Genomic DNA, 22,895 nt, shown 5'->3' on the forward strand with positions numbered 1-22,895 from the left:
AGCAGGAGCCTTGGCAGCTCCCCAGCAGCAGACAGACGTGCTTCCTGCTCATTTAAAAAGACCCTCCTGCCACATCACCAGAGAGGGTCCCCAGCAAGTCCCCAAACCCAGTCATAGAAGTACTGGAAGAAGGATCAAAACAACTTAATATGACAGCTTTGGGGATAAAAATTCACGTATAGGTCCAGCAAATTCCAAGCAGAAAATATGTTATGCTTTTCTTCTAAGTGTTAGCTCTTCTCTACACCCAAGACCCCCAATCCACACCCGGGTGGGCAGCCGGGGCTCACTGCAGTCAGACCCTGCACCGGCACGTACGGGTCCCACACCCACTGCACACGGGAGGCCCCGAGGGAAGCAGTCCTACCCAGCAGACTGAACCCCGTGGGTCTGGCCTTCCCCAGGCATCCCCAGCTCTCAAGTCCTTACCCTTGATAGGAGCCGAGGTCATCATTCAGCCAGTCTTCGAAAGCCTTGTCCGAGGAGGCGGTCACACTCTGCAGCTGGCCAGAGGCTCTGAAACCAAGAATCAAAGGCTGGTGAGGTCAAAACTGGGTGAAGTCTGAGGGAACCCCAGCAGCACCCCCAGAACCATGTGGCCTATGTGGGCAGCGCCTTCACGTCACCCGAGAGCACCTGAGGCCAGGGTGGCCTTCAGCTCTGAGCGGATGTTCAGGCTCAGGTGCTGAAACCCAGCAATGCCAGCCTCATGGGCACCACGAGAGGCCTCCGCAGTGGGCTCTGCACTCTCCCCGTCAGCAGGAGGCAGAGGCGAGAGGTGGGGCAAGAGGACCGAGGGCCTGGAATCAAGCTGGAGTTGCCCGAAGTGCAAAGCCTTCTGCCAGAAACACCTGGCTGGCGGGGCTCCGGGGCTCCAGGTGAGGTGGGGAAGGCCTCGTGCTACCCAGTCACCTCACCCGGGATGTTCCCTGCAGTGGGACGTGGGATGCATCCATGACAGGGGTCAGTTCAAGGGTGGCAGGGCCAGTGCCACAGGTAGATGGGCAACTCTGGGGAAGGGGAGACAGCACCTCTGTGGGCAGACGGAGTCGTGAATCCCACAGCGCCACGGCGCACACGGCTGTGTGCAAACGTGAATCCCACAGCGCCACGGCGCACACGGCTGTGTGCAGACGTGAATTCCCACAGCGCCACGGCGCACACGGCTGTGTGCACATCTGGAAGGCGTGCAGAGCTTACCTGGGGCACTCTTTGAGACAGCTTTATGGGTTGAAATTTACAAAAAGCTTGAATTGTTTTGGCAATTTAAAAAATCTGTTTTTCTCACTGACTTCTGGGAAAAGAGCTGTCACAACAGCAAAGAAGGGAATTCTGTGGGGTAACCCAGTCGACTAAGATCAGGGCCCAGTGGAAACTGCACTGAGGCCCCATGAGGAGCAGCTACCGGTGTGCCGTGAACGGCAGGGTCCTGGGCTGAGGTGGGGTCCAGTTCTGGGCAGGTGATGACTCCAGAGACCACTCTCTACCTTCGGCCAGAGCGGCCACCTGACAAGGAGACACGGGGCATCAGAGAGCATAAAGGTGCCTGGCGACACCCTTGGGCACCGCTGACTCTAGCGCAGCCCCCTCGGCCCGCCTGGAGCATCCACCACCCGCAGCCTCCTCCTGGCCCCGCTCGACGGCCCCTGCTCAGGTGCACAGACCAGGGGTGGACGCGAGGCCAGGGCTCCCTTTACATGAACAACAGAGCTGGGGAGCTCCTAGTTGGTGCAGCTCCAACTTCAAACGCAGAGGGACCCACCCATTTGGCCTCCAAACTTCTTAGAAACACTGTGCCCAACATGTCACAGAGGCAGTAAACGGTCACAGCTACTTTCTCCCCTGGAGGCAGGGAAGGTCCATCTCTCCCACAAGCCATGTGCCTCCCCTCTGGGCAGGACAGCAAGGACCACAACATTCCTTTCTGTCCCGGACTATGTGTGGCCCAGTGGGTGTGTCAGAACCAGCAAAAGAACCAACTCCAGAACCACTAAAGGCAGAGCAGCCCCGCACCATGGGCAAGAGTGAGTCGGGCCCATCTCTACCTTATCCCTAAAGAGGGCCGCGGCTCTGCTGTTGTACTTCTCCTGCAAGGACCAGCCGGGATCGTAGTCCTCCTGAGACTCCAGGAACTCTCGGAACTTAGCATTCCCGCCAGCTTTCATCTTCTCAAGCTCAATGTCCTTCCACTTGTCCATAGTAACAGAGCGCACAAAGCTGGAAACCAGAGGATTGAGCAAATCAACCAGCACCGGGGACACCCAGGGACACCCTCCACCCAACATCGTCCTGAGAATTAGACACAGCAAGCAGCAGCCGCAGGGAGGCCGAGTGGCCAGCAGCCGGAACCCTGTGCCATGGCGTCACTGGAGTGGACACTGGCAACTCAATGGGAGATGGCCCCCAAGCTTCCCTGGCGTCAGCACCTCCAGTGTCAGAAACAGACGCTGGGATGGCCGCAGGCTCTCCGCAGAGCCGGAGTTGTAGGACACTGACCTGAGGTGCACCCCAAGCCCACGGTGTCTCCCCGAACATTCCAGGCAGATCCAGATGCCATAGGTCACACTGACCCACTGAGGATTGAATGCGCCACACTCAAAACAAACCTGCAAAGGGGCCACAAGTGACTCACCAGGTGGCTCAGGGCAGAGCCCAGGGACCCCAAAGATCCGACAGGTGGCCTCAAGAAGCAAATGCAGAGGGCTGCCCAGGGTGGCCGGGGGTGTGGGTCAGGGCAAGGCGTGAGGGGAAAGAGCCTCCCATGTAATAAAATGTTCAGATGGGAAGATGAGGCGGACCTGTCCTTAGGGCAATGTGGCCTGAGGAATGTGGAGGAGCCCCCACCCCCAACAGCCAGCACTGATGAGCGCCAGAAATGGCACCACTCTAAGAGCCAGCCACCCAGGCCACCAGCCAGCACAAGTCACACACGTCCAGAGGACGCCAACCACCATCGACTCCAGGAGGGTCTCAGAACCACGGACTCAGAGCACAACTTCCCGAGACTCGCTGACCCTGACCAAGGCTTGGGGCGGGGGTGGGGGGCAGAGGCTTACGTTGTTCTCATCCTGCACCCTGACTTCTTTAAGAACCTTCCTGGTTCTTGGGCTGGCCATGATGCTGCAAAGGAGAAAAACAAACACTTTAAACTTACAAACAGGCTACTCTACAAAAAAGAAAATAACGTCTGTCCAAAAACCCCACACAACAGAAAACCTGAGAGGCCATCTGCTGAGCTGCTGGGAAGCCCTGGTCACAGGGCCGCCCGCTGCAGGGGCCGAGAGGACCACGTACTGAAGGACTCTGCTCCCCATATCCCCAGGGGGCTCCCAGGCTGTGGCCGGGGCGATAGCCAGGAAGACCACGTAATTACTGGTGCCACTTTGCTTACGGTTATCCACCACCAAGACCGCATCATTTATAGAAAGTCCTGTCTTCCAATGGTGAAATTCACAGCAAGGGGTAGTCTTTAAAAACATACACAGACTGGCTGCTAAATTCAATTTTCCACCTAAAAGGCGACACACCACACTTGGGCTGATCACTGCCAACGACAGGGAGCCCAGGGACTCGGCGCTCCACCCTCCCCACCACATCCCCAACGCAGTGCAGTGAGGCTCCTGCCCGTGTCGGGGCAGAAGCAGTACCCTGCCTGGATGTGTGGAAAGTCCAGCCTGCTGGGGGACCTGCAGGTAGGGCCTTCTGGGGCCATTCTGAGGCACGGGGGCAACAGTGTGGCTGCTGCAGGACAAGGAGAGTGGCTTCATACCATCAGCCCCGCCACGGTGACTCACAGGGACCCTAGTGGGACAGTAGCAACAAGGTTTAGGGTGAAGAGAAAACCTATTGATGTTTCTGTAGCTCTCCTAGCTTTAGCAAAGTACAACTTCAACTGATGGCCCATCTAATTCAGGACCAGGAAAATCGACATAGTTAAGATTCTAAGCAGGAGGAAGGGGTGGTACCAACCCCAGCGTCAAAGGAGAATGACCCAGCGGTCCTGCACACAGCAGCACCGAGCAAACTGTAGAAGACAGTCCAGCCTGGAGGCAGCAGACCTGGATCCCCACCAGCCCACGCCTCAGTGCACTGTTTCTCTGAGGCTCACCCACCTCTCAATACGAATGGAGCCGTGTGCTGTTCCCTCTACCTCTCACTACACGGAGAACACGCAGAACTCTGTAAGCCATGGGACCTTCCCAGCACCAGCCCTTCCCTCCTTCACTGTGTTTAGGAGGAGACCGTGTCGACCAGCTTTCCCACTAACGTTGTAGGTGGAACTTTACGTTGAGGTGAAGCTTTAAAAAAATTAAAAATTAAAAAAAAAAAACCCTCTGTCCTATATTTCATTTCTAATCTTAAGTATCCAGAAACAAGGTATTCACTGGGGGAGTCCCAACTCCACACAGCCAAAGTTTCTGAATTCCGAAGCCCATGACTCCTAATATTGACCAGTGCCCACTTTAAACCCATTCAAAGTCAGGAAATAAACACCTGTTTTCTGCAGTTCATAAAAACAAAACCAAAGTTCACCCTGGGCTCCCTTCTGCTCCATAATTCTCTGTGCCTTGTGTGAGAGTGTCCGGGAACCACAGATCATGAGGCAGTGAATGCTCACTCCTGATCGCAGGACTCGGACCCCAGCATGACTCATTCAGGCGGATACCGTCATCAAACTGAGCATCCACCAGTACAGCCGACTGAGGACGGAAGAGGGAGAACCTGTATGGAGAGATGCCCTGGCAGGCGGGGAGCGAGGCTGAGCTTACAGGGTCCTCGGGACACATTCTTGTACAGCAGCCGCCGACGGCCCTGGCAGAACTACTGCACACGCAGAAGCCACGGCCCACGGAGAGGCGGTGAGCCGCCAAAGCAGGACGAGACCAATCCAGGTCTCCACACTCAGTCCTGCACTCTTTCCACAGCACCATGCCTGCCCTCGGGAGCTTATGTCTTGGTCAACAGACACAAGCAAACAAAAGTCAGAACCATGAGGAGATGGCTTGAATTTCTAACTGTAAAACATACAGGATACTCGCAGAACCACCGGAGGAAGAAAACGTGCAAAAAGGAAAGGACTCAGCTTGGATTTAAAAGGAACTCCTCTAGGTGACTCATTGTGGATATTCAAGAGCCCTAGTTCCCTGAAATGTTAAAGTTAATAACACGAAAGCAAATACCTCCTAACCTTCAAAGCACAAATATAGTTTATCTTGAAAAATAATCCAAAACTCTTAACACTTGAAACCAAGATGCAAAAATATACCTCCTTCTGCAAGTGGATGTGACTTCAGCAAACGTCAAACCCAGTGAGGACACTCTGTGTTAGTTCGGTAAGCTCCGGAGACTTCAAAACTCAGGATCCATAAGCTGGAACATTCTCAGTATGTGAGATCAAAAGGGATATTTAAGAACACTGTTTAGACCCTAGGGCTGTAACACAGCGACCGGCAGAAATACTAGCAGTCGTTCCCAGAAACTGTCTGAAGCGCCTCAACTACCCATGTCTAAGAAGAAGAGCCCTTTCGCTAAAGCACGGATTACTTCTGAACTTTGACAAGGACATGGTCCCAGAAAGGGACGCCAAAACAAAGCTAAGGGCTTCAATTCCCTGGGCCACTTTACAGCCGAACTTTGGTGCTATAATCAGCAGAGCATGGCAGGAATATTAGACCTGCAAAAAATGAGCAGAATTACTTCTCAGAATTGGTGGGCTGTAATTAAAACTGTTTAAAAGAACAGGCAAGATGCACAGTTCTTCTAAACACACATAAACTGAGAAGTTTTAAAAGCCCCTTCCTGGTTTCTTTTTCTCCCTCAAGACAGTCATCCACGTCAAAGGGTAAGGAGGAAAACCAAGCGAGCTGAGGCTGCCATTTCTGATGAGACTGGGCTCACCAACACCTGCTGGGCAGGACCCTCACTTCTTAGCGGGGGGAAGCTCCACCGGGCTTCAGAGGCCACCTGACTGGGATGTGTCCAGGCCAAGTCCTGTGTCCGAAGGAGCTCGGGAAGAGGGTGTTGAAGGAGACGGGGCAGGGTCCTGCTCGCGCCCCGGGAGGCGACGTGGGTGGGCAGGACCCTCCGGACTCCCGTAACCGGTGGGAAATTCCAGATCCGGGGTGCGGGTGGAGAGCAGCTTCGGAGGGAAGGGGGCACGAGGGGCGGGGGGCGGCACGGCGGAGGGGCGGCTGCAGCAGGGCGTCCGCGCGAGAAGGGCCCCGCCGTCCAGCGCCGAGGGGACTGGGGGAGGTCGGGGTGGGCGCCCCCAAGCTCTGGGGCATCAGCCTCGGGGTGGAGCGGGGTCCGGGCGGGGGAGGCTGCGGCGGGGAGTCCGCCCGCGAAGGCCGGGGACGACTCCGCGGCAGCCGAGGCCTCAGGCCGAGCCCGGGCCGCCGAGCCGCGCGCTTACCTGTCGGGAGAGGCGGGCAGGGCCGCCGGGGTCAGGCCAGGGCCGGGTTCGGACCGCCGCACTGCAACGGGGATGCGCCCGGTCGCCCACCAGCCGCCACCAGCTTCCGGCTACGTTGCGCTTTGCAAGGTCTCATGGGAGCCGGCAGGGGCGGGACTTCCGCCTCAGGCCCCAGCCCCCCAGGCGCGCACTCGCCCGGTCGCCATGGAGACGCGTAGCCGCGCCGTCCAACTCCCACCCCAGGCCCCGGACCGCCCCTGATCGCGGTGGCCGCGGAGGACAGCAGCATTTGGGGGCCGGGCGGGAGAAGCGTCCGTGCATCCGTGGAACCAAACTGAGGTGCTTCTGGGACGGCGCGTTCACCGGGGGCCGACATCGGGGGCGGGGCGAGTGGGGACCTGGGGGGGAGCTGCGGGGCTGGAACCGCCCGGCAAGGGGACGGGGCTAGGAGGACCGGGGGCCATGGAGGACGGGCAGAGGGGCGAGGTCTACGGGGCGGGGGCAGAGGGGCCAGGACAGCTGGGGACCGGCAGGGGGACTCGGGTAGGAGGACCGGGGCAGCGGGTGACAGGCAGGGAGGCGAGGGTCACGGGCAGTGGGCAGCGGGGGACCGGCGCGGGGATGGAGGGTTGCGTCCTGGGGCCCGTGCTCCCGCCCTGGGGTCTGAGTCTCTCTTCCACCACCCGAGCCTTTGGGCCCTGGTGGGAGGCGGCGGGGTTGAGAGGGTCCGCAGGCCCCCACCCCTGCCACGCAGATGCCCCAGGGTGCAGGTGTGCAATGGTCTGCACTAGGAAGGTACACAGCTGAAAAAGTGATCACCTGTGGGAGGTTAGTTGCACGTAATTTTTTGTTTTGTTTTTACTTTGTTTTTTTCTGTGCATTCTACGTGTTCCTCATTGATCTGGGTGACTTTCGAAATGATGGAGAATAAACATTTTTATTGAGGTATAAGCTACACACTGCAAAATGTGCAGTTCAATGAGTTTTGACAAATGCATACCCCCACGTAATGTCTACCATAGTCAATTATAGAACATTTCCATCAGAGGCAGCCACTCTTCTGATTCCAATATCGCCATATCTTAGTTTTGTCTCTTCTGGAATATCACACAAATAGAGCTGTGCAAAATATACCTTCGTGATGGCTTTCCTTTAACGTGATGTCTCTGAGATTCAGCCACATTGCACGTATCCGTAACTGGTTCCTTTTTATTGCCGAGCAGTGTGCCATGGGAAACACGCCACATTCCTTCATTTATTCACACTTTGGACACTGGGGTCGTGTCAGATTTGGCTAGTATGAGTAAAGCTATCTTGAAAGGTCTTTGTGTAGGCATATTTTTTCTTCCTCTTAGGTGATTACCTAGAAGTGAAATTTCTGGGTCCTGAGTAGGTGGGTATGGAACATTATTAAAACATGCTAAGTGGTCGAGCGCAGTGACTCACGCCTGTAATCCGAACACTTTGGAAGGCCGGGGCAGGCGGATCACCAGAGGTCAGGAGTTCAAGACCAGCCTGGCCAACGTGGCGAAACCTCATCTCTACTAAAAATACAAAAATTAGCTGGGCTTGGGGGCGCACACCTGTAATCCCAGCTACTCAGGAGGCTGAAGCAGAATTGCTTGAACCCTGGAGGTGGAGGTTGCAGTGAGCTGAGATTGCGCCACTGCACTCCAGCCTGGGCGACAGAGCGCGACTGCATCTCAAAACAACAACAACAACAAAAAAGATGGTAAGCATTTCACGCTTCTGCTAGCGATGTGTGAGGTCCAGCTGCTCTGCATGTCTGTCAACACTGGGTATTGTTGGTCTTTTGACGGCAGCAGGACTTGTGGGTACAAAATGGTGTCTCAATGCCGTTTATTTGCCCTCAGGAGGGAGTCACCAGTTCTTGCAGTAAGAAACCACTGGTGTGCACAGAAAGGAGAGGGCCAAGGTGATGTGCACAGGCACATCTACCAGCAGCATGGACACAAGTGGCAGTTGGAACAGTGTAGATTTCAGCACCGGATCTCATGGTCAGGACTGTGTGGGTGCCATGAGTTCAGAGAGTGGGAGCCATGTCCTGGATTAGTCACAGTGGGCTGCCTGGAAGAGGTGGACTGTGAAGGTTGAGAAGCTGAAAAGGAGGAGAGGAAAAGGGAAGGCAGTCTTGGAAGGGGCACAGTTGGGGCCAACATCGGGCATTGGGTGACCAGTGGAAGCTGAACTTGCAGTTTTCTGATTGTAAAGCCAGTAGTCAGAGTGCTGCCTCATCAACCAGGCCCACCCAGACTCTGGGAGGTCTGGGGCTACCTCCACCCCTAGAGCAAGGCCCCAGTTCCTACAGCTCAGATCAGAGGCGTGGCCCTTCCAAGGACAGGGTAGCTCCTGCCTCACAGCATCCACAGCAGCCTCGCCTCTCCCTGCAATCCCTGGCTCGCAGTGGCCAACTCACAGCGGGGCCAAAGCTCACTCGGTGGCGGGATCTGGCAATGGAGTGGGGAATGGTGCGGAACCTGCAGCTGCAAATTGAAAACATTCTATTTTCCCATCTAAAATATTTAGATAATTTGTTTTTCTTCTAGAACTGCCAGCAGTCCATTAATTTTCAGTTATAGTAATGCGATCATCTCTGTGCTTTCCTCCCTGAGGCTCTTGAAGGTCTTGATGTGAATAAAATCAAACAATAATACAAAAACAGTGAAATGAGAACTTCTGAGTAAACGGCTGTGCAGAGCTGCCACAGGCAGGTGAGCAGGAATGAAGCTGCTGTGAGCCAGGCAGGAGTCCAGGTCACCTGTGAAGTCGTGGGACCTGTGGCAAAGCACTGCCTTTCCCTGGACTCAGGTCACCCATCTGTGGAACAAGGTCCCTAGACCCAGGTCACCCATCTGTGGAACAAGGCCTCCAATTTCCCTTTCAAGCCTACACTGGCTGAGCACTTGCCAGAATCGCAGCCCTGGGCTTGATGAGGAAGAGCACATTTAAACCACACAACCATCCACTCTGATATGAACCCATTGTTCAGACGAGGAAACTGGGGCACAGTACAATTCAATAATTTGCCCAAAGTGAAAAAGATGGTAAGTGGTGGAGCGAAGCTTTGCACCCAGAAGTCTGTAATGCCCTTTTTGGAAGGAGAAGGGTGTGTGGAGCCAGCCATCCACTGGGCCAGGGCCAGGCGTGCCCTGTGATGGGGAGATACAGCGTCAGTTCCGGGGTGAGGACCACAGAGGTTTCATTCTAAACACAAGGAACAGAGAAAGTGGGCAGGGCCTTGAGCACAGGTCCTCTGTGACCCTGTGTGGGCCTCACAGCCAGTCAGCCTTGTCCACAGCGTCCAGCCAGCTCCCAGCAGGAGTGGCAGAGCCTGAGGAGCAGCTCGAGCTACCCAAGGCTGGGGTGTGTGCACACACATATGTGCAGTGTGTGTATATGTGCATGTACGTGTGTGTGTGCGTGCATTTCTGTGCATGGGTACTGCATGTATGGGTACATGCCTTCAGGCTTATCAGCTTAGGGTCACCATACTGGGTCAGTTATGGGGCATCCCCAAGGGCAGCCGCCCTCCTAGGGCTTCCTTGCAAGGCAGGTCCCGCTGCATCCACACGTTGCATAGCTGCCAAGGCTGGGGATCAGACTATGGAGAGACATGCCCAAAGTCCCACAGTGGGTGGCAGCAGCACACAGATGGGGCCCCAGGCCACCCCCACCCCAGGGGCCCCGGGCCAGCCTTGCTGGAATGCCTCCAGCATAGCCAGAGGGTCAGGGGCCCCAGGCACCATGTCCCTTCCTGCCTGATCCGCCCTCCACGGGGCCCCTGCGCGGTCAAAGCACCTCCCACTCCAGCAATTTGTGCAGCTCTTGGGAAGCCCCGCTGTCTGCATCTAAGGAGTGGCCGGGAGCCTCCTGCATGGCAGGACCAACGGGCGTCTCGAAATGACTCTTGGTCTTGTCAACTGTCCAGGGCTCCAGGCCCCCATGAGAGGCGCATCTGGCCTTAGTGTCACCAGAGCCCTTAGTCTCCCCCGGACTCTGAGCTCACCTTGAAAACTGAGGCTCAGCCCAGCAGACATGGCCATGCATCCGGCTGAGAGCCCCTCCCAGCTCAGCTCCTCCCATCCTGCGTCCCGCTCACCTTTCTCCAGGGAGCACGCCTGAATGCTGGTGTTCCTCTAAATTCCCATGTTGAAATCCCAACCGCCAATGTGATGGTTTCAGGAGATGAGGCCTTTGGGAGGTGATGAGGTCTCAAAGGCAGAGCCCTCATGAATGGGATGAGTGCCCTCATAAAAGGGACCCCAGAGAGACCCAACCCCTTTTCCCGTGCAAGGACACGGAGAGGAGGTGTCAGCTCTTAGGCAGCAGCCCCTCATCCAGCCCAGAATATTCCCATGCCTTGATCTTGAACTTCCAGCCTCCAGAACTGTGAGAAATGAATTTCTGTTGTTTATAAGCCACACAGTCTACTGGATTTTGTTACAGCAGCCCGAGCAGATTAAAACAAGCACCTCCCAAAGAATCACTGGCACAGCAATCCCTGTCTTCAGCCTCCAGGGAACCTGACCTACGACAGCAGCCCTCCCAGCTGGCATTCCAGCTGCCGTGTGCCGTGATGGGTGCCAGCATCTCTTAGTGGGGGTGAAGGGGAGGGGCCAGCAGCATAGCAAAGGGGAAATCCTCCTGGATCGTCGCCTTGCTCTCTGCAGCCCTCTCCATCACCAGCGTCAACCTGCAAGTCAGGTCACCTTGAGCCAAAGCCCCCCTCGCTGGGCTGCTCCGTGCTCAGGCTGCTCCATGCTCAGAGCTCCACGCTGCCTGGTACAGTCCCCGGAAGTTCTCCTGTCCAGTAGTTCCTTCTTTCTGCCCAGACCTCGCTCAGCACCGTCATCCTAGGAATAAAATCCCAGGAATAAAGTCGTCATTCCAGGCCTCCCAGGAACTTGGGTTCTGGTCTTGTCTCTGCCCCGCCCTCTCATGCAGCTGCTGGGGACCTCCAACCCCTGCTCACTCACCCACGCCCTCTGCACCCTCCACCTGAGAGAATCCTGGTCACTCCCCTGGCCCTGCCCTGTCCCGTTGTCTGGGAGTGGCTGGAGGGCTGGCTCGTCCCCTCACCCCCTCCCTGTCTCTTGGTGTGTCCGGCCAGGGCTCACACAGAGGCAGCTCCAGGGAAATTCCTGTGGCTCAACTGCTGGGTCCTGCATTGCCACCATGATCACGGCCAGCTTGAGCGGTGACAGGTGGGAAGAAGTGGGGCAGGGGCGGGGGAGCTGACTCGCAGGAGGGGCTTCCAGGAAGGAGGGAGCCTGCAACCCCAGGGCACCATGGGGGCCTCAGAGGCTTGAAAGCCCCTCTGGTCCTGGGCAGGGCCTCCAGAGGGAGCACGGCCAGCAGTTTGGGGTGGACCTGCCCAGATTTTGTTTTCCGCTAAAACAGGCACACGGCGTGGGCTTCCCTGCCACTCACACCTCGCTTGGTGGCTTTCTTGTGTCTCCTCTATAGCAGAGGCTCGCTCGTTCCTCTTAACCACTGGCGTGTCTTACCTTCTCTAACTGGCCTCTGATTGGAAGACAGAGTTCTCCTGTCACAATCATCATTACTTTGTTTTACCATCGATGTCGCAATGGACATACTTGTACGGTGACCTCTCTCTGTTTGTGCGAGTATTTCCACAGCATAGACCTCTAGAGGTGGAAGTGCCAGGTAAGTTCTGGGAGATTCCACCAAATTGTCCTCCAAACCCCGTGCCAGATGTGCTGATGGGAGTGTGCCTGTTCCTTGCATCCCCTCCCGGGCTTCCATTACCAAGGGGGCTGTCTCCACCAGTCTCTAAGCACACGCGTTACCATTGCTGTTTAATTTTCATCGTCTTAATGGTGGTGAGGCCAAGTAAACACACCCTGGCCATGGCGTGTCCTATGGATGCCTGTGTTTTTCTCTGCCCATTTTTGTCTCCTGTTGATCACCTTCCACCACCAGGTCCTTCTGAAACGGCTTTGTCCTGTGTCTGGAGAGAAGTACGTGGGGTTGGCCCAGGGTTGCCCATGATGATGCCGCCTTGGTCCTGGAGAGAAGCGTGCGGGGTTGACCTGGGGCTGCCCACGATGGTGCTGCCTTGGTCCTGGCTTCTGACCCGCTGCATGGGGGGACTACAAGTGGCTAGTTCCAGCCCTGTCTGACCCCGCCCCGCTGCTGCCTGTGCATGGCGTCCGGGAAGAACTGGGGCCCAGGACAGAAGGAAATGGGAGGAATGTCAGGGTGTGTGCATCGCCCAGAAATACAAATGTTGCTTGACAATTCTGAGCTGCTCTGTCCTGAGCTCCAAGAAACTCGCAGCTGTGCTGAATTATGCGTGCCCACGGCGGCTAAGGAGTCACAGTTAAGAATGTGCTGAGACAGGGCCAGCTCCTCAGATTGCAGAACTGACAGCTCAGATCCTGGGGCTGTGACAGCTGGACCCACAGGGTCCTCCTGCTTTGGCCCCTCCCATGCGCATCTTAGCCAGGAATCTTTCCAGATTCTAGTTGCTAGAGGCAAAAATCTCAACCCCAAATGGCTTAGCAAAGGGAATGTATTGATTTGTGTGATGAAAAGTCTAGAACAAAGTTCAATTTCAGGTGTGACTTGATCCAGCAGCTCAACACTATTGCTGAGCGCTCTGTGTGCGTGTGCATTTCCATCTTCATCCTGAGATCCCAAGATGCTTCTGGCAGCTTCTAAGGCTGCAAGCTTCATGATTCGCCTCCAGCAAGACAAAGTAACCTTGCACCAGCATCCCAGCCAAAAGCTCACGTTCCACCCTGATGGGCCTAGCTGGGGTCGTGTGTCCACGTCCAAACAATCACCGGCCAGGAGGATAGAATGTGCTGACTGGGTGCCCTGGGCTCCAAGCTCCAGCCCTGAGGCCCATGTGGACTCAGTTTCCCCAGACTGTGAGGACCCCTAGCAGAAGACCAAGGTATTGGGCACAGAGGGCAAGATATTGAGAGCCTTGCCGCAAACAGGTGCTGTGTGGCTGTGCTTCCATGCTCCCGAGGGACCGGGAGACTCTTCCTGTGCGATGGGAGTTGTTCCCATGTGTTCCCAGGCCCAGCTGGCTTCCGACAGCCAAAGCGGTACCAACGCTGGTGACCGACTGGTGGGCATTACCAGCTTCCCAAACTGGGCTGCTTCTCTTCTGCAGGACCAGGCAGTGTGAGGGTCGGCAGCAGGGACAGTGTGGGGAGAGAAGGGACTGGGCTGCGGGGGCACTGAGACATCTCCCCATCCAACCCCTGCCCAGGAAAGGGGGCGGGGCTTGTGCAGAGGCAGATAAACGCTTGACCTGACCAGCAGTTTAAAATATTGTTTCAGGCCGGGTGCTGCGGCTCACACCTGCAATCCCAGCACTTTGGGAGGCCGAGGTGGGCAGATCACCTGAGGTCAGGAGTTCGAGACCAGCTTGACTAACATGGTGAGACCCTGTCTCTACCAGAAATACAAAAATTAGCCAGGTGTGGTGGTGGGCGCCCGTAATTCCAGCTACTCAGGAGGCTGAGGCAGGAGAATCGCTTGAACCCGGGAGGTGGAGGTTGCAGTGAGCCGAGATCGCGCCAATGCCAATGCCTGGGTGACAGAGCGAGACTTCATCTAGAAAAAAAAAAATAACATTGTTTCAATATTAAAACAAGCTTAAGTACATTACAAAGTGAAATTCAAGTGCATTTTAAGGATGACATGGGAGCTCTTGGTGAAATCCCAAGTTTATAGCAGGCGGCTCTGGCTGGGCCAAGTCTCAGAAATGAGATCTGTTTCTTTAGAGACTTTGAGGAATGCTCACTGGGTCCCCAACTCACACCTCTGTTTTGAGATGACTTTGTTAATTAGTCATCCAACACCGCCCGTGTTGATTCATTCAACACTGACATTTCTGAGCGTCTGCTGGGTTCCAGGTTCTGCGCTGGGAGCATGTTGCGGGGCAGGCACAACTCAGAGTGTCCCCCTTCGAGGGATGACCAGACGACCAGACGGACGGCAGTGAACGCCACGAAGAGCAGGCGGGCGGCCCCGATGCAGGCCTTGGCCCTTCCCGGGTGCTGTAGGGTAGTGAGGAAGCAAAGGCCCAGCAGCAGGAAGGCTGGTGTGTTTCTGAGCCTGGAGAAGCCACAAGCTCGTGTGCTGGAGACACGGACAGCTAGGCATGTGCCTGGCCCTGAAGTCCCCGAGCAGCACAGTCTAGAGGCTCACAGCCACCGTCCCCACTACAGCCAGCAGCTGAGGCAACCAGAAAATGCACAGGGGCATGGCAAGCGGACGCCACGTGTCCACATCGCTAAGGACCGCACAGCCACGCAAACAAGCACACCACTGCCACCAGGACACAGACGAGTCTCATGCCGCACTGGACACGGTCTGGGCTGCGCCATCCACTTACATAGACCACCCCCCAGAACAGGCGAGACCCACCAGTGCTGGGCAGGGGCCGACAACTGCTCCTGTCAAAGAAAACTGAATGCAGAGGCTGTTGGTTTGGACGGAGCTCCTGCAGGAGGCCCAACAGGCAAAACCAAAATGGAGTCACTCATGCTGCGGTTCCTAAGATCTGTATCTGACCGCCCCCACCCTTCCCAGAAACCAGGGAGAGATAGCAGCCGAGTCCCCAAACAGCCACCAGAAGCCAACAAGAAGCCGACATGATAAGGAAGTCACCTCTGCTTTAACCCTTTTTTTTTTTTTTTTGAGACGGAGTCTCGCTCTATCCCCAGGCTGGAGTACAGCGGCGTGATCTTGGCTCACTGCAAGCTTTGCCTCCTGGGTTCAAGCGATTCTCCTGCCTCAGCCTCCTGAGTAGCTGGGACTACAGGTGTGCACCACCATGCCTGGCTAATTTTTGTATTTTTAGTAGAGACAGGGTTTCACCATGTTGGCCAGGACAGTCTCTATCTCCTGACCTCGTAATCTGCCCACTTCAGCCTCCCAAAGTGCTGGGATTACAGGTGTGAGCCAACGCACCCGGCCTTTTTTGTTTTTTTTTCTTTTGAGATGGAGTCTCGCTCTGTCACCCAGGCTAGAGTGCAGTGGTTCAAGCTCAGCTCACTACAACCTCCGCCTCCCAGGTTCAGGCAGTTCTCCTGCCTCGGTCTCCTGAGTAGCTGGGATTACAGGTATGCATCACCACACCCAGCTAATTTTTGTATTTTTGGTAGAAACAGGGTTTCACCATGTTGGCCAGGCTGGTGTCGAACCACTGACTTCCAGTGATCTGCCCCCCTCGGCCTCCCAAAGTGCTGGGATCACAGGGGTGGGCTTTAATCCTCTGCTTTAACCTTTACAGGAAAAGTAACTTTGAAGTGACCAGCACGCCTTTGGTTTCTGTCTGCTTTCCTTGGGCCTCTTCTGTCTGTGAAACTGACCTCCCCTCAGCTCATTAGAGCGTTCGTTGTGTTTTATGGAAAGAGGTGTTGCCCGATTCTAGAGTCGCAAATAAAACCCAACTCAGATCTCGAAACTAAATGTGTTGTTTTGTCTCTGACACTCCTTCTGGGGGGGAAGCACTGACTGGGGGCCAGCAGGAGGGGGTTTCAGGGGAGCAGGAGGGTCTGTGTGTGGCCCCGTGGGTGACTAGTGACGAGGTGCAGCTTACTTCCTGCACACAGGTGTCTCCTGCTGAGGGCCCCCACCTGTCTGCAGGTGCGCCCTCTCCGTACCGCAGTCCAGGCGTCCTCTCTGCACCGGTAGTCCTGGCATCCTCTCTCTCTGCGCCTGCAGTCCAGGCGTCCTGTGCCGTTCACTCCCACACCGGGGTGAGGAGGCGCTGCCAGAGCCCCAGCCCTGGGGACTGGGAGTCCCAGGACCTGGAGTGAAACTCAGTCCTTCCACTTCTGAGCTGTGGGGTCACTCAGCACATCCCCATCCCTGTCTCCCGTGGGTCACTCAGCGCGTCCCCACCCCCGTCTCCCGTGGGTCACTCAGCGCGTCCCCACCCCCGTCTCCCGTGGGTCACTCAGAGTGTCCCCACCCCTGTGTCCTGTGGCTTACTCAGAACGTCCCCATCTCCTGTGGGTCACTCAGCGCGTCCCCACCTCTGTCTCCCGTGGGTCATTCAGCGCGTCCCCACCCGTCTCCTCATCTGCAGAACAGGAGAATGGATGTTTGCTTCCTCCGGGGGTTCTTGTAAAAGTAAACGAGGTGACAGGAGGATGATGGGGACGGAAGGAAGTCCCTGCTATGGCTGCTGTGGGGGCTTCTCAGTGCAGGGTGGTGCCTCCCGGGCTCCGGCAGGAAGAGGGAGCAGCAGAGACTGGGGAGGGGGCACTGGTGTTTCCTCCTCAAGCAAAATCATATGAGGCTGCCGGGCGCTTCCTGTGCTTCCAAAGCCAGGACATGGCCGTGGGGCACTCCTGAGTCCTTCCTGGCACTTCCCGCTCTGGTTTGAGTGACATCTCCTCCACAAGTTGTGTTCAAAGAGAGTCCCCCCCCCACAGCACTTAGACGTGTGGCTTCTGGGGGAACGGGACAGCACCTGTGCACGGGCTCCAGGTGGAAGGGAGCCCCCTCTGCCTCCCTCCTGGCACCATGTGAGGCCACAGCCTTTGACCCCCCTGGAGGAGGCAGCAATCAGGCGCCCTCTGGAAGCAGAGAGCAGCTCTTGCCAAGCAGCGACCCAGCTAAAGACTCAGTGCCGGACTTCCAGCCTCCAGAAAAACTCTGTGCTTATGTACAACCCAGTCCGAGGCGTTTGTTACAGTGACACAAACGGAGTGAGGCGCTCCCCAAACACGGACCCCACGCCAGACGCCGGGGCCTCCATCAGGAAAGACAGAGAGAGGAGAGGGAGGCAGAGGGAGGGAGGGGTGTGTGGCGCTGGCCTCCGGGGAGGGCAGACAGATCCACAGGCAGCAGCCTGGCTATCCTTCTCTTTGATTTTTTTCATTTGTTTAATGATCCGAATGCTTGAGCAAGAAACCCCAGCCTCGCCTGCCTCGGCCTTGCTTTTCTCTTTGATCCCTGAGTTGCTGAGATTAAAGATGAGGTCCCAGATGAGAGCTACCAAGATGTGGTCGAGCGGCCCTGGCCCCTGGGTTCCCACAGAGAGGGTCTGGGGAGATCCAGGGTAGGGGCTGGCTTAGGGCCTGGACTCACAATCCAGGGGAGGGCCAGGGCGGGGCCTGGACTCAGTGAGGCCTCTGTCTTGTGCTGTGTTGGGCTCAGGGCAGCAAGCCCTTCTCCTGCTGGGGGCTTCACGTAGAGACTCGTGCTGGGGGGACCCAGGGGTCTCTTTGAGGGCAGGCGGCCAGTCCTGGGGCTTCGTGCCTCATCTGCAGCTGCCTCTGCTGCCCCCTCGAGAGGCACCGGCAGTGCCTGCCACCCAGCCGGGTCTGGGTTGCGCTATTTTGGTGTTGGCATTTACTCCTGGCGTCAGCCAGCAACCACGGGCACGGCCTTACCCCATAAGTGGTGCATCCCAAAGCTGGTGCAGCCCACGTTCTGCGCTAGAAGAGCCCACACCTGTGCCAGGAAGCCCTGCAGAGGCCGCAGCTGTTTCCAGGCACTAAATGTCAGCTTGACACAGCCTGGCACGGAGCTGGGTTCCTTCTGTGCCCACTCCCCATGGCTGTGTGGCCTCCCCGAGAGTCGGCTTTCCCCTCTGAAGACGGGATCAGGCCACCTGCCTCAGGGGCCGGGGAGAGCACACTGGGCAAGCACAGGGCGGGGTGCTCAGTCCCAGCTGAGGCCGAGGGGTGCAGTCTGCACTGGCTGGGCTGTTCTTGCTGGTGGCATGGGGCCTGGGGAAGGATGGAGCCTAATGTAGGCTCAGGAGGAGGGACGGCAGGCTGGGATCCAGAGGTGTCTGTGGGGCGGCGATGGCTGTGGGGTGGGCGAGATGAGCCACACCCACCCTTGCCATTGAAACTTCCTCTGCACCCAGGTGATCCAAGCTCCCAACCAGTGCAGTGGAGTGGCCGTGGTTGCAATCCCCTAGCCCCAGCACCCGGCTTTGAAAGCAGAGAGGCCAAGGCCCTCCCATAGATGGACGGAATGGCCAAGGCAGGAGACCACAGGAGCCCTGGTCCCACTGAGTGTCTCAGGAAGCACCCTCTCCCCTTACATGTATTTGCTCTCCTCTCGGCCGACGCTCCCTCTTCCTGAAGAGTGAGTGTTGTAGGGCGGGCAGGCTCAGGGCCCAGCCAGGGGGCGGCTGCAGCCAGGGCCAGGGGCATTGCAAAGCACCAAGAACTGAGGATACACGGGCTCAGGCTCTCAGCGTCCTGCCATCCGTCAGTAGAGCTGGGAGGGACACAGGCTGGGCCTCACCTGGCCAGAGGTGTGGAGGATGCAGAGACCTCTGACCGAACCGGTCACGTTTGCCACCACATTTGCCATCACACCCTGACGCCTGTGGCCACCCGTGCAGCTGGAGGCTGAGGAGGCAGGTGCTGAGCCAGGTGGGTGTCAGAACCGGGACTCAGAATCCTGCACAGCCTCCACTCGGTTCCCACCTGCTCTGCGTGGCAGACTTGGCTGAGGCGGAGGAGAAAGTCAGCCGACCCGCAGGAGGGCGAGGAGTGTGAGGCGTGCAAGGTGCACCGGAGGCTGCTCTCTGGGGACTGAGACACCTCCCGGGACTTCCCAGGCTCACAGCAGCCCCTGGGGAGAGAGGCCACACGTGTGCACAGGAGCCACGGGGATCTTCTTAAACAAGCTACGTGACTCCCCCAGGACAGGCCCATCGCCCAGAGCTCCCACCTCTGGGAAAGGACCCCGGACAGGAAGGACAGGAAAGCCCCGGGGCTGGTTCTGTGGTCGCGGCAACAGGAGCTGGAAAGGCGCGGCCTGGGGAGCAGGCTCAGGAAGACAGCCCGGTGGCTGGGGGCTCCCCTCCGGGAGCTGCGGCCATGATCCTAGCTGCCCCTCTGCCCCCTCAGCCGAGGGCTCATAGTCCCAGGGAGAGTCTGATGGCCACGCTCAGGCCGAGGCCACGTCTCTACCGCCAGCCCGAGGACGTGGTTGATGTGCCCCCGAGGTTGTGCACACACAGCCCGCATGGCCGCACGGAAGCCATTTCAGGACAATCCGAGTGAGGGAGAGGCGGCACTGCCAATGGAAACCAGGCGATTCGGGGACAGAGGGCCCAGGAAGCTGAAGTGCCTCTGCCTCCGAGAACAAGAAGGCAGGGTGGGAAACGGTATTTCCGGTGAAGAAAAATTCCAAAGTGGAGATGGGGGGCCGGGTGTGTGCTGTTAGGGCTGGAAGTGGGGGGCCACACTGCTCTGCGGGGAGCTGGCATCTGGGTGGGTCCTGAGTGTGGGAACGGAGTTCAGGGGGTGGGGGATTGCGGGGAACAGGACCACGCGCACCGTGAGGGGCCAGGGAGCAAGAATCTCACCCAGGAAGCCTGGGCTGAAGCCAGCTGGGAAGCAGCTTTGGCCACTCCCAGGCAGCTCCCAAGAAACCTCCGGGAAACGCCCCACCTGATGCAAGCATCCTGGGCTGCCCCTGAAGTCCAGCTCAGCCTGATTCCCACACTGGGAGTGCACATGGTGCTGCCCTGTTAGGCAGGATGTTCCTTTCGGGAAGGAGAAGCTGGGACTGGAGAGACCCGGGCCAGGCTCCGAGCCAGAGAGGGGCCTCTCTGTGTCTGCGGTAAACCGGAAACCAACAAGCAACCTTTTCTTCCAAAGGAAGAGCAGAGTCAGCGGCATTGCCTGTGGGTGCGGCTGAAGGGTCGGGCTGTGCTCTCCGTGGAGCCACAGGGATTGGCCTCTCCTTTTCCAGGAGTGTTTGCTGCAGTTGAAATTTCTCCCAGTTTCATCTGAAATGATCTACGGCAGTTCTGGCTGCTCTTGGTGACAGGGACAGGCGTGTTCTGACAACAGAGGGGCCTTTGCACCCCGCACAGGCCCTGCGGACGGCTCTGCCGGGAACCCAGGCCTGGATTCCTCTTCTTTTCCTTTTCCTGTTGTTTCTGCCACAAGGAAGGTCTGCCCTGTGGAGCAGGCTGGGGCTGCTGCAGGTGTGGGAGAGCAGCGTTCCACACCCCAGAGCCGCCTCCTCACCACTCCAAGGGCAGCAACTGAACGGTGGCCCCCAAAATCTAGACCTGGCACAGTGGCTCACGCCTGCAAACCCAGCACCTTGGGAGGCCAAGGCAGGCGAATTGCTTGAAGCTGGGAATTTGGGGCAAGGTTCTTTGCAGATGTGATTAAGGATCTTGACATAAGAGCATGCTGCATTACACAGGTGGGCCCTAAATGGCATCACAAGCATCATAAAAAGTGACACACAGGAGAGGAGGAGGTCATGCAAAGGTGGAGGCAAAGACCAGAGCGATGCAGCCACAGGCTAAGGAAGCTGGGAGAGGCAGGAAGGACCCTCCCCAGAGCTTTGAAGGCAGTGTGACCCTGCCCACACCTGGCTGTTAGACGTCTGGCCTCCAGAACTGTGACATACTAAACTTCCATGGCTTTAAGTCGCAGGTTTATGGGAATTTGTTATGGCAGCCCCAGACAATGACTACACCAGGTTTACTAAGAAAGAAAAAAGGAGAAAATGCACAAGATCCTGGCCTGAACAAGCTGTCGCTCTCCTGAGTTTCCCTGCCCTGGCGGCCTTTCCCAGCTTGCCATTCCTCCCAGGAATACATGGGCCCCACTCGGCCTTCATTTGTGCTGACTGGGGTGGCTGTCCTTCCATAGCTGTCCTTCTCTGTCCTCCTCTGTCCATCACTGTCCTCCACTGTCCTCTGCTTTCCATCACTGTCCTCCGCTGTCCATCACTGTCCTCCACTATCTGTTGCTGTCCATCACTTTCCATCACTGTCCTTCGCTGTCCATCACTGTCCTCTGCTATCCTCCACTGTCCTTTGCTGTCCATCATTGTCCTCCACTGTCTTCCGCTGTCCATTATTGTCCTTTGCTGTCCATCACTGCCCGTCACTGTCCATCACTGTCCTTCACTCTCTGTTGCTGTCTATCACTGTCCTCCTCTGTCCATCACTGTCCTCCTCTGTCCATCACCTTCCATCACTGTCCATCACTGTCCTTCATGCCTCGGTAGGACCATCAGCTTTTACTCTCTGGAAACTGGAGGATATTTTCCTGCCTGGCTGCTCCAGCTCTGCCCAGAGTCCCCAAGGTGGGCAGGCCGTGGCATTCCAGCCCCCATTCCCCAGCCCCTTAGGTGACACACCTGTTGAGAGCCTGAAGGCAACCCACCTGTCCTCAGGTGTGACTCACGCTCACTGCAGTTTCCTGCTGCCCCGAAGTCCAGCTCTGGGCAAGGGTGGGGGCCTCCGACTACGGTCTTCCCACGTGGGATTCTGTGTAAGGATGGAGACGTGGTGCCATTCCACTTTTAAAGCTGTCGCTCTTAGGTAGAAGGAATTCTAACAAGAGCGAGGGCAGATGAAGTGTCTGAGAAAACCTCACCACCCACAGCTGGCCAGGCCCCAACAACTGACCTGGGCCAACTTACAACTGTGTCACCCATGAACCAGGTGTGGAAACGGAACCAGCCTCTGGAGGCTGCTCTAACGTCCATGCGGGCGACGCTGGTCCTCGTGGCTGGCTGCTGCCATCAGTGTGCACCAAGGCATGTGGAGTGTGGGCTGTGCATGGCGTGGGCCCTGTGCAGACCTGCTCTGCTGAACTCTCAGAGGGGCTGTCCTGACCCCTTCACCAGAACTCGTAACTTTGGAGCAGGTGATGCCCACGACGGCTCTTGGCTCTGACACTGGCTTCTGCAAGGGGCACTGGGGCATCGTCGCATCCTCAGCAAGTGAAGGCTTTTGCTTTCAAGAGGAAGAACAGGCAGCCTGGGAGGACAGAACCGCAAAGCGCACGCATGTCCAGGCAGCATCCCCTGAGAGAGACTGAGAGAGAAGGATCCACACACACAGGCGAGGCTGAGCAGGTGCCCCTCCCTCTCCCTCAGGACCTTAGCAGCCGGCTCCGGGCCTTCCTCTGCTTATGTGGTACTGGGCCTCTGCTTATGTGGCTCCTCTGCTTACGTGGCACCTTTGCAAATCATCTTCCGGGAGTCCACGTGCTTCCTTCCACCAATGGCTCCAAGTGCCTGGAGGAACCAGGGTTATGGGGGCCGGGGATGGTACCACTGTATTTAAAAATCAATGTCTTATATATTGTACAAATAAACATTAATTTTTTCGTATCTTTTAAAAATTGGGATACAATCCCCACACCAATAATATTCACCCCTTTAGAGTGTAGTGCCCAGTGGTCTGCAGTATATTCACACAGCTGTGCAACCATCACCACCATCTAATTCCTGAATATTCTTATGTCGCCAACACTGCAAACAACCCTTGGCTTCCCCTCCCTCCTCCACAGCCAGCCACACCTTTGCTCTCTGACCTTTGCCCCCCACCTCCACAGCCGGCCACACCTTTGCTCTCTGACCTTTGCCCCCCCCACAGCCGGTCACACCTTTGCTCTCTGACCTTTGGCTCCCCCCACCCTCCACAGCCGGCCACACATTTGCTCTCTGACCTTTGCCCCCC

At 57.0% G+C, this 22,895-nt stretch overlaps 1 protein-coding gene and 1 long non-coding RNA gene across 6 annotated transcripts in view; one reads left to right on the forward strand and one right to left on the reverse strand.

Annotated features, from left to right (window-relative positions):
* Positions 1 to 22,895, reverse strand: part of ARFGAP1 (ADP ribosylation factor GTPase activating protein 1) — a 37,008-nt gene that overhangs the window by 11,809 nt on the left and 2,304 nt on the right. For 3 of the 5 annotated variants that reach the window (XM_050746477.1, XM_050746476.1, XM_050746475.1), the window contains exons 1-5: positions 6,413 to 6,517; positions 3,057 to 3,120; positions 2,046 to 2,217; positions 1,406 to 1,506; positions 430 to 516 (exon numbers count right to left, since the gene is read on the reverse strand). In XM_050746477.1, the coding sequence (XP_050602434.1) occupies positions 430 to 516; positions 1,406 to 1,506; positions 2,046 to 2,217; positions 3,057 to 3,067 (371 nt within the window). In that variant the 5' untranslated portion in view covers positions 3,068 to 3,120; positions 6,413 to 6,517. Of the gene's footprint in view, positions 1 to 429; positions 517 to 1,405; positions 1,507 to 2,045; positions 2,218 to 2,496; positions 2,607 to 3,056; positions 3,121 to 6,412; positions 6,520 to 22,895 lie in introns of those variants that run through there. The other 2 variants (XM_050746474.1, XM_050746478.1) reach the window with 2 other exon arrangements.
* LOC126929825 (uncharacterized) lies at positions 6,601 to 15,879 on the forward strand. The gene is made up of 3 exons (XR_007717284.1): positions 6,601 to 6,751; positions 11,900 to 13,355; positions 15,711 to 15,879. It is a non-coding gene; the product is annotated as an uncharacterized LOC126929825 (long non-coding RNA).

This window comes from Macaca thibetana, chromosome 10, assembly GCF_024542745.1.
Source record: "Macaca thibetana thibetana isolate TM-01 chromosome 10, ASM2454274v1, whole genome shotgun sequence".
Lineage (NCBI taxonomy): Eukaryota > Metazoa > Chordata > Mammalia > Primates > Cercopithecidae > Macaca > Macaca thibetana.